Here is a 16,344-nt window from a genome sequence, read left to right as displayed (position 1 = left end):
AAAGATGGATGAAATGCTGCTAAGCATTTTGCCTGGTGTGTTAACAATTCTGCCAGGTTGCTGCCTTGCTACTTCTTAATATTGATTGTTAAAATATTAATTTTTATTATGGGATATATTTATTATACAATAACACAATGATTAAAACTTCTCTGTAAAGTTTTTTTGTATAACTTTTCAATAGTGGAAGACAAGTTTATTTTTCACTTTCTACTCTTGAATGTCTTAGGTAGAATTGGTCATGAGAAAAGCAAACGTTATCATTTCAAGTTTGCCAATAATCCTTTGAGACTGACTTTGACATTTGCTAATTTAAATGCCAAAATATAACTTATTTTGTTTATATTTGTTTTTTCTTTCTTTCAGATATTCAACACCTTCTTTGGAGGTCGTTACATTATAATGTTGATGGGATTGTTTGCTATGTACACTGGACTAATCTATAATGATTGCTATTCTAAATCTTTCAATATATTTGGTACATCTTGGCATTCTTCATATAGGTGAGTTTTCTCTTGGATTTATCAACATCATCATTTTAGCATCCACTTTTCCAAGCTTACATGGATTGGACAGAGTTTATTGAGGCAGATCTTCCTGTTGCCAACCCTCACTTGTTTCCAAGCAAGGTAATATTTCCCCATGGACAGATATAGTCTTGCAGTGTATTGGAAATGAATGACTCTGCTTGTATGACAGTGACAATCATATACAACTATCAATTGAGCTCAAGGCAAGGAGGCACAAACATACATACACATACACTCATATAACAGGCTTATTTCAGTTTCCGTCAACCAAATCCACTCACAAGGCTTTGATCAGCCTGGGGCTATAGCAGAAGACAATTGTGCAAGGTGCCCTGCAGTGTGACTGAACTTGAGCAATGTGGTTACTCTTTTACTTGCTTCAGTCATTTGACTGCAGCCATGCTGGAGCACCGCCTATAGTCGAGCAAATCAACCCCAGGACTTATTCTTTGGTACTTATTCTATCAGTCTCTTTTGCCGAACCGCTAAGTTACGGGGACGTAAACACACCAGCATCGGTTGTCAAGCAATGTTGTGGGGACAAACACACACACACACACACATATATACGATTGGCTTCTTTCAGTTTCCGTCTACCAAATCCACTCACAAGGCTTTGGTCAGCCCAAGGCTATAGTAGAAGACACTTGCCCAAGGTGCCACGCAGTGGGATTGAACCCAGAACCATGTGGTTGGTAAGCAAGCTACTTACCACACAGCCACTCCTGCATCATTCAATACATTTATCTTACTCCTTGCTATTGGTTTACTTGAGTTATTTCCTGTAAGTGAATATTGTTATCTTCCTCTTCATATCTGCTTTCCATGCTTGGCATGGGTCGAACAGATTTGACAGGATCCAACATCACATGCCCATATAATGCAGTCTTCTCTTTTATATGCTACACTTGAATGTTATCTTGTTCCAGTCATTAGACTGTGGCCATGTTGGGGCACTGCCCAAGATAATTTTTTAGTCAAATGAATCTACCCCAGTACTTATTTTTTTAAGCCTGGTACATATTTTACCAGTCTCTTTTGCCGAACAGCTAAGTTACAGGAATGTAAACAGACCAGCACTAGTTGTCAAGTGGTGGTTGGATGGACACACACACGACTGGATTCTTTCAGTTTCCACCAACAAAATCCACTAACAAGGCTTTGGTTGGCCTGAGGCTATATTAGACACTTGCCCAAGGTGCCACACAGTAGGACTGGACCTGGAGCCATGTTGTTGGAAAGCAAGCTTCTTACCACACAGTCACACTTATGCTTACTTTATGTTCAACTTTTTCTCTCGGCTCATTTGTGCTTTGTCATTCATGCACATTAGTATTACACATCCAGCAGTGAATATTCACTTTGTTTCTTTGTAACCTTTGCAGATCCTAAAGATATAATATACCTTTTAACAAAATTCAATGAGTCCAAACTCTATATTTTTAAACCACTAGTAATGTTTTTCTTTTTCTTTATGTGCAGTAATTCAACAATGGCACAGAACACTCTACTCCAGTTTGATCCAAATAACACATTTGCTACAGGAGAGCCTTATCCATTTGGTTTAGATCCTGTGAGTTATTTCTTTTTATTTCTGACATTTTTGTTATTTTTTGAATCTTCTGAAGCTAGTCAGATTTAAAAAAAAAGAAGATTGATGGAAGCTCTTAATTGTAAATCCAATATTTTTATACTGTATTTTCTCTGAATTTGTAAACCCTATGTTTGTATTTTATAATGTAAACTTAACTATGGTTGCTGTAGTTATTTTGAAATATCACAAGGCGCAATATCACAAGACACAATATCAGTGTTGTTAGAATTTTGAAGCATGGAATAAGCTACCCACATTAGTTGATAGCTGTCAACTTCCTGAAATTTACCAACATTACTTCTGATGTACCTATGGACACTTTCTTCTTTATGGCTCATTTGCTGTTCACTTTTCTGTCTTTTTGTTTTTATCCTGTGTATTATGCCTGTACTTTAGGCTATCATCTCTATCTCATTATCTTTACTTGATTTATAGCAATTTTCTGTTGCCTCTTTAATTTTTTTCCTGATAAATAGTGCACCTGAGCTCTGTATACAATAAGCTTATTATTATTTAAGGTGGTGTGCTAGCAAAATCATTAGCACACTGGGCAAATTGCTTACCGGCATTTCATCTGACTTTATGTTCTGAGTTCAAATTCTGGTGAGGTTGACTTTGCCTTTCATCCTTTCGAGGTCAATAAATTAAGTACCAGTGAAACACTGGAGTCAATGTAATCAACTAACCCCTCCCCACAAATTTCAGGCGTTGTACCTATAGTAGAAAGGATTATTATTATCAAGGCTCAAACTGGAAGGACTCTTAGTGCATTGGACAAAATGCTTAGCAGCATTTCTTCTGGCTTTACATTTAGAGTTCAAATGCCATTGGGATTGACTTTGCCTTTCATCCTGTCAGAGTTGATAAAATAAGTACCCGTTGAGCCCTAGGGTCGATGTAATCAACTTACCTCCTCCCCTGAAATTGCTGGCCTTGTGCCAAAATTTGATATCATCATCATCATCATTATTATTTTGGGGAAGGGGACAAGTCAGTTACATCAACCCCAGTGTTTCACTGGTACTTAATTTATCGACCTTGAAAGGATGAGAGATCGGCTTTGCCTTTCATCCTTTCAGGGTTGATAAATTAAGTACCAGTGAAGTACTGGGGTCGATATAATCGACTAGTTCCCTCTCCAAAAATATCGGACCTTGAGCCTTTAGTAGAAATTATTATTATTATTAAGTTAATGTTTTGTTTTTCAGATTTGGCAAATGACTAAAAACAAACTGTCATTTACAAATTCATACAAAATGAAGATGTCTGTGGTAATTGCTGTTATTCACATGCTGTTTGGTGTTTTCCTCAGTTTGATAAATAATCTGTAAGTGACAGAGCAAAAAACTTAAACTATTTGCATAAAAAAATTTTTTTGTATTGATGTCATAAACTATATATAATAGTCTTATTAACTTTAATTATGTTAATTCACATCTAAGCCACTTTCTGCCATGAGAATAAAAATATGACTACAATAATATTCTGTTTACCCAGTGATTAGAAATTGTGGTCCCTAGCTTGTCACTACGAACTGCTTTGCACAGTGATGGTGATAAATCATATTGTCAAGGGATATATTTCAACCAGTAATTAAGGGTTTGGTTTATAAAAATCAAGCATTGCTAATTAGAGTAACTTTATTGATCTTCAAAGGTTATGGTACCAGTCAACCTAGTCAGATCATGTTACTTTTCTATAATAAACTTTTTTTTGCAACTTGGATTCTTATCTTATGCTTATCTTAGTCCAGGTTGAATTTCCTTGGAATGAATAAATTAAATTTTTATTCTGCCAGGGTTGCCAATAAGAGAGCCTCAATATGGTCACCTGATTTGTTAGAAATAGCATTCAAATCTTGATAACAATAAGCATTTATTAACATTTTCCCTGATCATAATAAGTAGCTTCCAGTCTAGTTTGAATAGATGAGAATTAAGATTAAATCAATTTTTTTTTTTTGTTTCAGATATTTTGCAAGACCATTGAACATATTTTGTGAATTTATTCCACAAGTCATTTTCCTCCTCTCTATTTTTGGCTACCTTGATATATTGATTTTTTACAAATGGATTGCCTTTAGTGTTCAAAATTTAGCACAAGCTCAATCATTGCTTCTCCGTAAGTAGTGTTCTTGTTTAAAAAAAATAAAATTATTGATTAGTAAGAAGAATTGCACGTGTGACTTTAATAACCCTTCACAAACTGATGAGATGCATGTAGTTTGTGTTCAATTTGAACTTCTGTTGGTGAAAGTTTGTAGAGAAGCCTTGGTAGAGGGGGAATTCTTGTGATATGATTGGTAAAAGTAGTGCAGAATCTGGTGGGCTGGTGGTGGATAATGAATGTAAGGATGACAAGAGAACAGCACATCTGTGAGCTAGTAATTGTAGGGTATTAGTGAGTCTTTGACACTTTGCTATATATAAATAGCAGCAGTTCTATCCCAGATGTTAGTAGTACTCTAATAAAGTCAATTTGATGTTTGTAGATGATCAGCAACTGAGCTGATGGATTTTCTAATGAAACCTATTTCAATTTTATGTTTACTTTGTAACTGTATGGGTTTGGGTTCAATCTTAATGCTTGTCATTTTGGACAAATATTTTTCTATTATAGCTTTAGATTGACCAATGTCTTTTGAGTGAAATTGATAGATGGAAGCCTGTTTGTGTCTACATGAATGTCGACATTTTGCATTTTTGCATGAGATCAGCTGAGCAAAAAAAAGTTTGATCATATTTACATTCCCTGTAGTTCAGTGCTTTTGAAGGCCAGTAGCATAAAATATCCCTCACTTGAAAAACAGTTAACTGGTGACAGGAAGGCCACCTGGCTGTAAAATACTATCTCAAATAAGTAATCCATTTAATTCATACCTGCATGGAAAAATGGACATGAAACAAATGACTGATGGCAAATTATATACTTAATTATCAGAACAAATTTCAAAGCTCATATCAGTGATTGTTTTAAAATATTCCTTTGGCTACTATTTGTATAATCTGGCTTAACTTATAAAATCTTTGCCTAGGGATTCAGTTTTCCTTCATTCTAAATAGGTGACATGTTTGATATATTACAGTCCTTGAATTTACTTTTGTTTTGCTATTTATTTTCATGGTCTTGCTTTCTGAAGTGTGTCATGAAAATGATTTGAGCATTTTCCAGTGTTGCAATTAGCACAGGTGAAAATGTTAACAGAGGATATTAACTGTTTGAGAAGGAGATGAACAAAAGTTTAAAATTGACTTTTAGTGTTAAGACTCACAGACAGGTGCAAGTAAAGAAGGAACCTGATTGATATGAGGTCTTAACTTTCACAGAGTAAATGAACTATATTAAATAAACACCAGTAATGCCAATGTAATTTCTATAATTAGGAAGAAAGTGTGTGTGTGTGTGTGTGTGTGCGTGTGCGTGCGTGCGTGCGTGTGTGCGTGCGTGTGTGTGGCAAGAGAATGTAAAAGGACAATCTTGATTTTGAAATTTTTTTTTTTTTTTTTCAGAGCTCATCAGTATGTTTCTATTTGAATCCAAATCCAATGAATTATATAAACATCAAGTAAGTGTATATCATATAGAACTTGTCTGTCCTTTCATGCATGTCTCTGCTCCACTGGACTGGTTCTTATTTCTGTTTTTTTTTTGTGTGTGTGTGTGTGTGTGAAGTAAATAAAACAAAAATCGCTTTTGGGTAGATTTGCAAATGGGAGGAATTGAACTTTGAATTGTAAATCAAGGAATCACTTTTTGATTTTGTAGGTACAGTAGGGTGGATTATACACCCAGCCATATTTATTTAGTGTTACGTAAGCATTTTGAAAATTAAGTTCTTGGCTATGCAGTGTCAGCCTAGTCATTGTTTAGCTCTGATTAAGCAGACTTATAATCAAGAATATTCCAGCTGTAGACCATCTTGTCATTGTATCAAGAATAATATATCTAGGATTATATTATCTAATGTGTCATTCCATTTTTAAGATGGAAGAGTGAGATTTAGCTGTTACTTATAGTCAACTTGCTTGTAACAAACCTTTTCTATATATCATTATCATCCATTTTCTTTTCTTTCTTTCCTCTCCTGAGCGTCTCTCTCTCTCTACTTGTTTCTTTCAAATTTTGTTATCAACCCTCTCCCACCATCGTTTCTACCAATTATCTTTAACTCCTCATTGTATACTACTCACCCACACCTTCCCAACGTGTTTTGCTGCTAGTCAGCAAGCTTAAATGACCAAACCTAGAATAACGTTTCATGGCTTAGTTCATATTCAATGTAAAATAAAGTAATATATTGTATGATGGCCATGCTCACATATACAATATGTGTTATTTTTAATAGTTCCTGGTTGTGATAACAAAATTTTTTGCACAAGTTTTTGTAACCTCATGTCATTAATTGCACTTTTGATTTTTTTCTGAAATATTGAAGTTTCTCACAAAAGAGCATGACATAAATACAGTAATTTAAAAAGAAAATTAAAATTAGAAAATTTAGTTTTTTAATCTAGGTTTTGTGTAATAAGGAAAAATTATGGGAAGTTGAATGTGACTACATGTTATTCAGTTTGCATGTCAGTGCACACAAGACTATGTATATGCATATACATGCATATTTCTCTAGATTAATCATTTCATTTTTTTATATGAAGCAATTTTATGTACAATTTCATCATTGTTTTATTGTTCATATTACTGATTATTTACATGTTATTCTATTTTTCTGTTTCATTTTAGACAAATATACAGACCATTTTGGTGGTACTTGCATTCATATGTGTTCCATGGATGTTATTGATAAAGCCATTTATAATATGGTTTAAACATCAGTCTGCAATGAAGGTATGCTTTAAAGAATATCCTTAGTATAAGATTATATTTGTTTGAAATCAGTTGGTAGTGTAGTGGTAGTGATGAAGAGACACCATTCAAAGACCTTTTTTGCATGTAAGAATGATGTCAACATGGCAGATCCTCACCATCTCCAATCTATAAAAGGACCTGAATTTTGTACATCATGATAAGAAAGCACTTATCAATTACAATGGTGAACTTCACCCTCTCATAGTATTTATTTATAACTCACTTGACTGAACCAGTAAAAGTTAAGTGTTTTAGCCGTGTATACGATGTAACACTACTGATAAGACACATGCAACAGACACTATAACTGATCTACTTTGATACAGTACAATTCTGCAATATTGATGATGTTTACAGTTGGTGAATTATACCACTGTGGTATTTATAGCAAGATGATCTCTGCCATTGAGAACTTAGTGTCTTCACAATAAACATAACAGTAATCTGCCAATCCATATGGTCATAGGCATGGCTGTGTGGTTAAGAAGTTTGCTTCACAACTACATACTTCCAGCTTCAACTCCACTGTGCAGTACCATTCCATTCATGTAACACAGTTTTTTTTTTGTCACTCTTGCCATCATATTTGCAGTGAACCAGAGATCGGCTTGTTGGATCTCTATAACCAATGAAACTAATGTTCTCAAAATGTGGGATGTACAATAAACCCATCTATGCTTTTTCATAAAGGAAAATGGGTAAAATAAATTGACAAACTGAAATATTTGGATGATAATAGTTATTAAGATTAATAACTATTAGTTATTAAGATTATTTATAAGACTATAATTTTTTTGGCTCTTAACCTCTTCTACTTTTATTTTGTTCTTTTACTTGTTTCAGTCATTAAACTGTAGCCACATTGGAGCACTAACGTGAAGGGTTTTAATTCTTCATATTGATGTCAGTACTTACTTCAAGTCTGGTATCTGTTTTAGTGATTTATATTATTACATGGCTGTTATGAGACATTAACACATAGACTGCTTTTTTTCATTTTCAAGTGGTGTTAAAAACATAGATGTGCATACTGTGCTGTAGCTTCAGAGGACATTTTCTGTATAAAAATTCTGCCTCAGTTTAGCATGGCGAAACAGATGTTAAGTAGAAAGAATGAGACATATATATATGTACACACACACATATGACCATGACAGGTTTCCACACAGCTTCTACCAGTTACACTCATAAAACCTTGGTTGGCTTGAGGCTATTATTGAAGATGTCCAAGATGCCACACAGTGAGATTGAACCCTAGACCACATGGTTGTGAAGTGAACTTGTTAATCACACAGCCATGCCTCATCTCTAAAAATGAGCTTAATAGAGTGCAAAATTAATAAAAAATATTAAATAGCTAAGATGAGCAGTTGTTTTTTTTTTTTTAATATCTAAAATACTTTTGGATTTCTGTAAATATAATTTTTCTTTTTAATTTGATTCCAGAGAAGACAATTACCAACTGCCTCTTCACAACGAGGTCTCGTGAACTGTGATGTAAGTAATTAAATTTTGGAAATTAGCTGTATATATTTTCATGTTAATTGATAGTAATTTGATCTTTATATATTATATTATATTTCATGCTGTAATTTGTGAACTACAGCATCAATGGCTTTGGGTTTCTAATAAGAGAGAGATACACACACACACACACGCACGGATAAATGTAATTATAATCATGATTGTGATCATCATTTTTAACATCTATATTTCCATGCTTGTATGGGTCAGATGGAATTTGAATTTTCTACACCTGGATGCCCTTCCTGTTGCCATCCTTTGCCTGTTTGCAAGCAAGGTAATATTTATCCATGGTTAGACATGTTTTTCAGATAAGATTGGAAATGAATGACATCACTTACATGATGTTGATATTTGTTTACAACCATTGTGAGATGTTGAGAAGGGGGCACACACACATATTACATACATACGTACATACATGACATACATTGCATACATGACATACATTGCATACACAACATACATTGCATATACAACATACTTTACATGACATACACACATGATATACATACATTACATACATTACATACATACATACACTACATATATGCACGACGTGCATGCATGACACAACACACAGCACACACCACGCAGCGTTACATATATTGCATAGCGCACATTGCATAGCATGCATACATTACATTCATTAAATTACATGCATGACATTATATCCTCCACACAATACACCCACACCCACCCACATAACCATAATCTTAAATGCATTTATCAATTCAAGCCCTCCTCTTTATATGACTAATCATTGTGGTTTTGCTATTTCAGGATGATGCAGCAGGCAACTATGTTATAAATGTTGATGAACAAGTAGAAGTCTCTTCTGAGTCAGTACATTCACAGAGTGAACTTCCCGAGGTTTGTATTTATTTATTTATACATACACACATATATATATGTATAAAATTTATGAAACAACTTTTAATTTAAATTGTTATTTGAATCACCTTTCCTTTGAGTTTTTATGTATTCTACTATCTCTTAGAGAGGGTTAGTCAGCATTTAAAAAAAAATCTCCTTGGTTGGGATTTAAGAACATTTAAGTAATAAACATTCATATAATGTTCAGTTTGAATTGTTTGTTTTGGAGAAGAAACATAGAATATACGTTCCAGAATGACCTTGTTATTATTTAACCTCAGGTGAACTCTGAATCAATTGATCCCTGATCAAAGGCATTCCAGCCATGATGATCTCATTTTATTTCAGGTGTCTCTTTAATAATAGGGACTGTTATTAATGTAATCTCTTTTTTTTTAAGCTTGTAGAGAATGATTTTTGAAGGAGATTTTGCTGGTATTTCTAGCATTCCAAATGGTTACATAGAAGTACATTCATTAGGTCATTAAATAGCAATCCCATTTTACATATGATTAATTCTCAGCATAAGAAATTCACAATAAGCAATATATTACTATATTGTAGACAAAAACTACTCTATTACTTCTCATACAAACTTCGAAAGGAGGAAAAAAATCTTGGTTTATTTTTCTCTTTTCTTGGATTATTTTTGAGTATATCTAAAGATACTAATTTTATATGGTCTCAAAAGTTGACAATTTACTCTGAGTTCCTGCCTGCCTGTGTTGAATCATGAATATCCTAAGGCTTGACTGTTCCTAACTATAAAAGGCAATATTGGCTGGAATTGAACTCAACCATGAAGGATCATACTTAAAGCATGCTACCATTTCTAGTACTTAATCTCTTCTTTAAAAAGAAAATATAAAAGAAGTTCTGTATCAAAATATTTTAAACCATTTTGTGACCATATTTCTAAGTATAAGGTTTCCCCATCTAATTGAGAAGTTAGCTTATTGCTAACTTCTCAAGTATCACTTCCTTCTACCTGTTTATTCCTCCTAACTTAGCTTTACTTCTCTTAGCTTACTACCCCATCTTACCATCCTACTATGGTGTTACCCTGTTTTCTCTCTGTACTAGACAGATTTCTAAGAAAATATATTGTCTCTGTGTATCAGTTGATTTTTTAAATTATCAATAATTTAGAGGAATTCGGTAAAATAACTTTAATCTAGTGTTTGGAACAAACTAGCAATATTCTTGCATAAATTTATGAGGGTTAGTTTTAAAGGCATGGATGCTTAAACACTTTTGTAGTTTTTTTTTTGTATTAAGAAAGAATGGAGGACTGATATGAAAAGAGTTAATGAAATGATGTGATTCTATCATGAATTTTTAAGTAGGTAATATCTAATAGTTTAGCCATTGTACCTTTATCTGCATTCATCATCATCATTGTTTAATGTCAATTTTCCATGCTGGCATAGGTTGGATAGTTTGATTCAGGTCTGGAAAGCCAGCGGCTGCACCAGGCTCCAATCTGATCTGGCACTGTTTCTACAGATGGATGCCCTTCCTAACACCAACCATTCTGAGAGTGTAATGGGTGCTTTTTATGTACCACTGGTACAGGAGCCAGTCAGGCAGGCCTGGCAACAATCACATTCGGATAGTGCTTTTTACGTGCCACCGGCACAGGAGCCAGTCAGTGAGTACTGGCATTCGTCATGATTGGTTGGTACTTTTTACGTGCCACCGGCACAGGGGCCAGTCAGGCGGACCTGGCATCGACCACATTCGGATGAAGCTTTTTACGTGCCACTGGTACGGGAGTCAGTCAGAGGCACCGGCCCCAGCTATGATATTGGTTTTACTTGACTCAACAGGTCTTCTCAAGCATATGATATCACCCAACACATCAGGGGTATTCTTAACAGGGCTGGACATGCATGGCTGTGATCTCACTTTAGTTGTTGGGTCTTCTCAATCACAGTATATCTCCAAAGGTCCCGTCATTGCCTCTGTGAGGCCCAATGTTCGAAGGTCATGTTTCACCACCTCATCCCATGTCTTCCTGGGTCTACCTCTTCCACAAGTTCCTTCTACAGTTAGGGAGTGGCACTTCCTCACACAGCTGTTTTCATTCATATGTAACATATGGCCATACCAGCATAGTCACCTCTCTTGCACATCACACTTGGTGCTTCTTATGCCCAACTTTTCTCTCAGGGCACTTATACTTTGTTGTGTATGCACACTAACATTACACATCCAGCAGATCATACTAGCTTCATTTCTTTCATGCCTATGCATGTCCTTAGCAGTCATGGCCCATGTTTCACTGCTGTGTCACATGGCTGTTTGCATACATGCATCATACAGTCTACCTTTCACCCTGAGCGAGTGGCCCTTAGTTAACAGCAGAGGTAGGAGCTCCCTGAACTTTGCTCAGGCCATTCTTACTCTAGTCGCTACACTCTCAAAGCAACTTCCCCCACTACAGACTTGGTCGCCTAGGTAACAGAAGCTATTAACTACTTCTAGTTTCGCCCACTAGCATGTGATGGAATCTGTTTTCTGTACATCTTCAGTGTTTACTGCCCCAGTGCATCTGCCACACACAAAACTATTTTCCTGGTCAACTTTGCTTTGATATTGCTGCATCTTTTATGTGTCCATAGCTTACACTGGATACATCAAATGGAGTTTCTACCCACACCTTTTCTACAGATCATGCAGGGCCATCTACCCGAAGTGGATTGTGATTTGACAGCTTTCCTACTTACTAAGACTTTGATTTTTGCTAGGCCATTCAATTCTAGACCTTGCTTCCACACCCCAAACTTCATCTCCAGTTCTGGCAGTGACTCAGCTATTAGAGCAAGGTCATCAGCATAGAGGAGCTCCCAGGGGCAGCCTGTCTTGAATTCCTTTGTTATTACCTGGAGGACTGTAATGAATAAGAGGGGACCGAAGACTGATCCTTGGTGAACCCCTACTTCTACTTGAAATTCTTCACTATACTCGTTGCCAACCCTCACCTTACTGACATCATCCTTGTACAGGGCTTGTACAGCTCTTACCAGCCACTTGCCTATCCCCAGTTTCTGCATTGTCCACCGGATAAGGGATTGGGGACTGTCAAAGGCTTTCCCCAAGTCAACAAAAGCCAAGTACAAAGGTTTATCTTCGGCTAGATATTTCTCCTGTGGTAACCTTACCAGAAATATAGTATCATTGCTGCTTCTTCCTGGCACTAAACAGAACTGCATCTCATCTAGGCTAACTCTCTCCCTAATTAGTTGGGCTACGACCCTCTCTGTAATTTTCATCACCCGATCCAATAATTTGATACCTCTGTAATTATTTCTATCTAAAGCATCACCTTTCTCCTTGTAGCAGTTGACTATGGTGCTGCTACACCAGTCATTGGGTATGACTCCTTCATGAACTACCATATTATCTATATTGTCTTGCATGACAGTCATTCTGAAATTGTAATTCTATTTCTTTTGCAGTTCAATTTTGGTGATATATTTGTACATCAATGTATACACACAATTGAGTACTGTTTAGGCTGTATTTCAAATACTGCATCATATCTTCGACTCTGGGCTTTAAGTTTGGCTCATGCAGGTAAATATAAATTTCTGTTCAAATTCTGTATGTGTGTGTATGTGTTATCAGTTTCTTAGCCCTATTAGTTGTGGCCATGCCCTTGTTTTCACATTGTCATTATAAGAAGTATTATGCTGGTGTGATGTTTCTTTGCTTTTCTTAATAATTGAATCAGTTTTAAATACTGCTGCTGTATGGAGCAGCAATTTGATCCTGTGGAACAATACTTTTTTATAGCTAACTAGGTGTTAAGTGTCTTGGCCACTGACATAATACAAAGCCAATGAATAGATTTGAACCAGCAACCTCTTCACAGGTTGTTCATTGTTCTTGCCACTTGGCCATTTATATTTTCATGTGTGTCTGTGTGTATCCTCAGATAGTCTAGGATAGAAGGGTGTATATCTGTATGTGTGTATGCTAATTTGTTTTAAATTTATTAGTCATTACCATTTTAACATCCACTTTTCCATGCTTGCATGAGTCAGATGGAATTTATTATAGCAGATTTTCCATGGCCAGAGGCTCTTCCTGTCACCAACTCTCACCTGTAGTAGTTAATATTAAGCAGAATGTAATTAAAATTAAACAAATAAAACAAAGTGAATAATTGTATTTTGAAGAGTAGGAGCAAGTGTCTTAAAGAGTGAAAAGAAGGAAACTTCGTATCTCTATGTTAGTAAATGGTTCCTGAAACTTTTAACAAGGTACCTAAAGCCTTTCGCCTCTCAGGATTTCTAACCCTATTCTAAAGCAATGTTGGGATTACAATCCTTAAAGAAAAAAATGTGCAAAAGTTGAAGGACCATGAATTTGTTTGTGTCGCATTCATCTTCAGTGCTGTTATGAACTGCCCATGTTCTCTCTCTCTCTTAGGTTATATATCAGTTAATATTTTGAATAGTGCAAGCCTTTGTATATAGAATTCATTGATTCATATGTGTCATGCAATTTTTCTCACTTTAAATGTTTAGTAGTGATATCTTAAATACTCTTTTTTTTACTGTCTTTGGTGTAAGAGTAAATGTTTCAAGTAAATGAATGTATTACTTTGATTGTCTTACTGGTGTTTATTTGTGTTACTTTAACCTTGTTACTAGGTCTTGTATACTAATAATCCTGATGTCTTTATTCTTTCAGAGTTATCTGAAGTATTATGGAACATGGTGATGAGAATTGGTCTTTCAATGAATGTTGGATATCTTGGTTGTATTATCATCTTTGCTGTGTTCTTTTTTTGGGCAATTCTCACCATAGCTATATTACTTATTATGGAAGGTCTTTCAGCTTTTCTCCATGCTCTTAGGTTACACTGGTAAGTATTATATAACTCGATGATGTAGGTTTCAATGTTGGTTTTGTTTCTGAAGCTATTGCAATTAAGTATTCTTGCATGTGAGCTTGTGTATATACATAGTCACTCACTGAAGGAATATATGTTTGTTATAAAAATCACAAGCTGCTTTTTTTCCCTTATTGCTTAGTCAGGAGGAAAGAGCAATGCTAATGCTCCCTTACTCTTAGAAACTCTTAGACTGACAGGAGAAAGGAAGGTATTTTCAAACTAGTTATGATCTAGCCTGATGCTTGCAAAAAAAGTAGGCATCACCAAAGGCACCCATGCAGGACCAGGTAGTGGTGTTAAACTGGGCTGTGGATTAAGTCTATCATGTATGCTGTGGTGAATTTTGAATTCAGAATGCAAAGGCCCTGAACAAATATTGCAAGATATCCCATGTGATGCTCTAACAATTCCACCAGTCCACTGTTATAGACTGATACTTTGTTGATCCTAGAAAGATGAAAGGTAAAAATTGATCACATTGAGATTTGAACTCAGAATGCAAGAAGTCGGAATATGATGCAACATATCACTCAGCCAATTTGTTACCTAAAACACATTCTTTTAGGTCATATGCTAAAACAATGTATAAAAAAAATTATATGTAAATATTATGAGGCTTTCTCAGTTATTTTGAGCTGTACACAAGGGGAAACCAAAGAAATTTTGATGTCTGAATAATTGAAATTAGGTTTCAAGTTTAGCTAAAGTGAATTATATAAAATATTTTGTAATGAAATTTATGATAACTTTTCTTTTCTTTTTTAGGGTTGAATTTCAGAATAAATTTTATGCTGGAAATGGATACAATTTCCAACCATTTGATTTTCAGCATTGCATCAACCTTCCTTTTGAAGATTAACATGAAAAATTTAAGTAAATTATGAAACTGCAAGTGCCTTCTCTAGTTTGCTTTCATTATTAGACCTGGCTTGTCTGCTGAACGAAATGACATGTTAACATGGCTTCCTTTTTCAACACAAACATATAAGAAATTGAATTGCATAATTACGTAATAAAAAAATAATTTTACTGGTTTTTGTAAGAGCTTCTTTATCACAAAGATTATATTTTAGTTTAAAAAACAACAAAAGATAACAAAAACAAGACGATCAAAATAAAATGTAATCAAGAAAATAATTCAATTGCAATTTTAAATTGTTTTTCCAGCACTTCATAAAAGTTTAGTTTCTTAAACATTTTTACTGTTTTGTTCAAATATATTACATTTGTGTGCCTGCCATTTAGAGGAGAGAACTTGTCTAACAGATTAACATGGTTACCTCATGGAAAAGGACTAGCTAAAGTAAATTTTAAGTTCAAACTGAATTTTGCTTCTTTTATGAAATATTATTTTGATCTTGTACCTTTGATAACTTCTTAAAATGATGCTCATTCGAATTCAAATGTTTCCTAACTTTTAATCTTTTCTATGCCAATAAAATATTTGCTCTAAAGTGCAAGAGTTGAACATCATCAAGAATACTATACTTTTTTTAATATACAAAAATTACAATAAGCCATGAAATGTAACTGGTCAACTGAAAGTTTGTCACTGTCAAACTTAAACTGAGCTATTACTGATGTCAAATACTTTAAAAAATAAAAGCTATTTTTATACTTCAGATGCTTACAATGATGATTAAACTTTGAATTAATTTTCAACCTGTTTATAAAAATTAACAGGTTGAAGATAAATTTGAAGTGTCCTTGTTACTATTTCTAAGTAATAGTCAGGACCTTTCTCTTTCTCCTCATTTTGATTTTCAGCTAGGAAATCTGCAGAATATGATATGTTTGCTTATGAACCATTTTTGAAATAACATTTTTGGTTATAGACTGTGGTTGCTAGTGGAAAAAATTCTCTAGTGAGGAATGTCAAATATCATGATGCATTTTTCAGGTGTCCAACAATTTCTAGTCAGTTTAAGGAAAGGTTTTGATGTGGGTTAATAGTTTTGTTCATCACTGGTCAAGTATATCTGTATTGTTGAGTGTTCTCATTTAGTTCTGGTTTAGCAAAATTAGTGAATACTGGTTGCTGATTGAAA

General features: G+C 34.7%; 1 protein-coding gene across 2 annotated transcripts in view; it reads left to right on the top strand.

The window, feature by feature from the left end:
• LOC106872779 (V-type proton ATPase 116 kDa subunit a 1) overlaps positions 1–15,918 on the top strand; it is a 42,272-nt gene extending 26,354 nt beyond the window's left edge. For both annotated transcript variants that reach the window (XM_014919878.2, XM_052972694.1), the window contains exons 13-23: positions 367–503; positions 2,013–2,103; positions 3,333–3,451; positions 4,094–4,245; positions 5,634–5,689; positions 6,865–6,969; positions 8,437–8,487; positions 9,298–9,387; positions 12,852–12,969; positions 14,092–14,266; positions 15,062–15,918. In XM_014919878.2, coding sequence (XP_014775364.1) covers positions 367–503; positions 2,013–2,103; positions 3,333–3,451; positions 4,094–4,245; positions 5,634–5,689; positions 6,865–6,969; positions 8,437–8,487; positions 9,298–9,387; positions 12,852–12,969; positions 14,092–14,266; positions 15,062–15,155 — 1,188 coding nt within the window. In that variant the 3' untranslated portion in view covers positions 15,156–15,918. The remainder of the gene's footprint in view (positions 1–366; positions 504–2,012; positions 2,104–3,332; positions 3,452–4,093; positions 4,246–5,633; positions 5,690–6,864; positions 6,970–8,436; positions 8,488–9,297; positions 9,388–12,851; positions 12,970–14,091; positions 14,267–15,061) is intronic.
• The last annotated feature ends 426 nt before the right edge of the window (positions 15,919–16,344 follow it).

The sequence above is a fragment of the Octopus bimaculoides genome, chromosome 1 (assembly GCF_001194135.2).
Source record: "Octopus bimaculoides isolate UCB-OBI-ISO-001 chromosome 1, ASM119413v2, whole genome shotgun sequence".
NCBI lineage: Eukaryota > Metazoa > Mollusca > Cephalopoda > Octopoda > Octopodidae > Octopus > Octopus bimaculoides.
The sequence above is the reverse complement of the archived record's forward strand: the minus strand, read 5'-3'. Positions and strand labels throughout refer to the sequence as shown.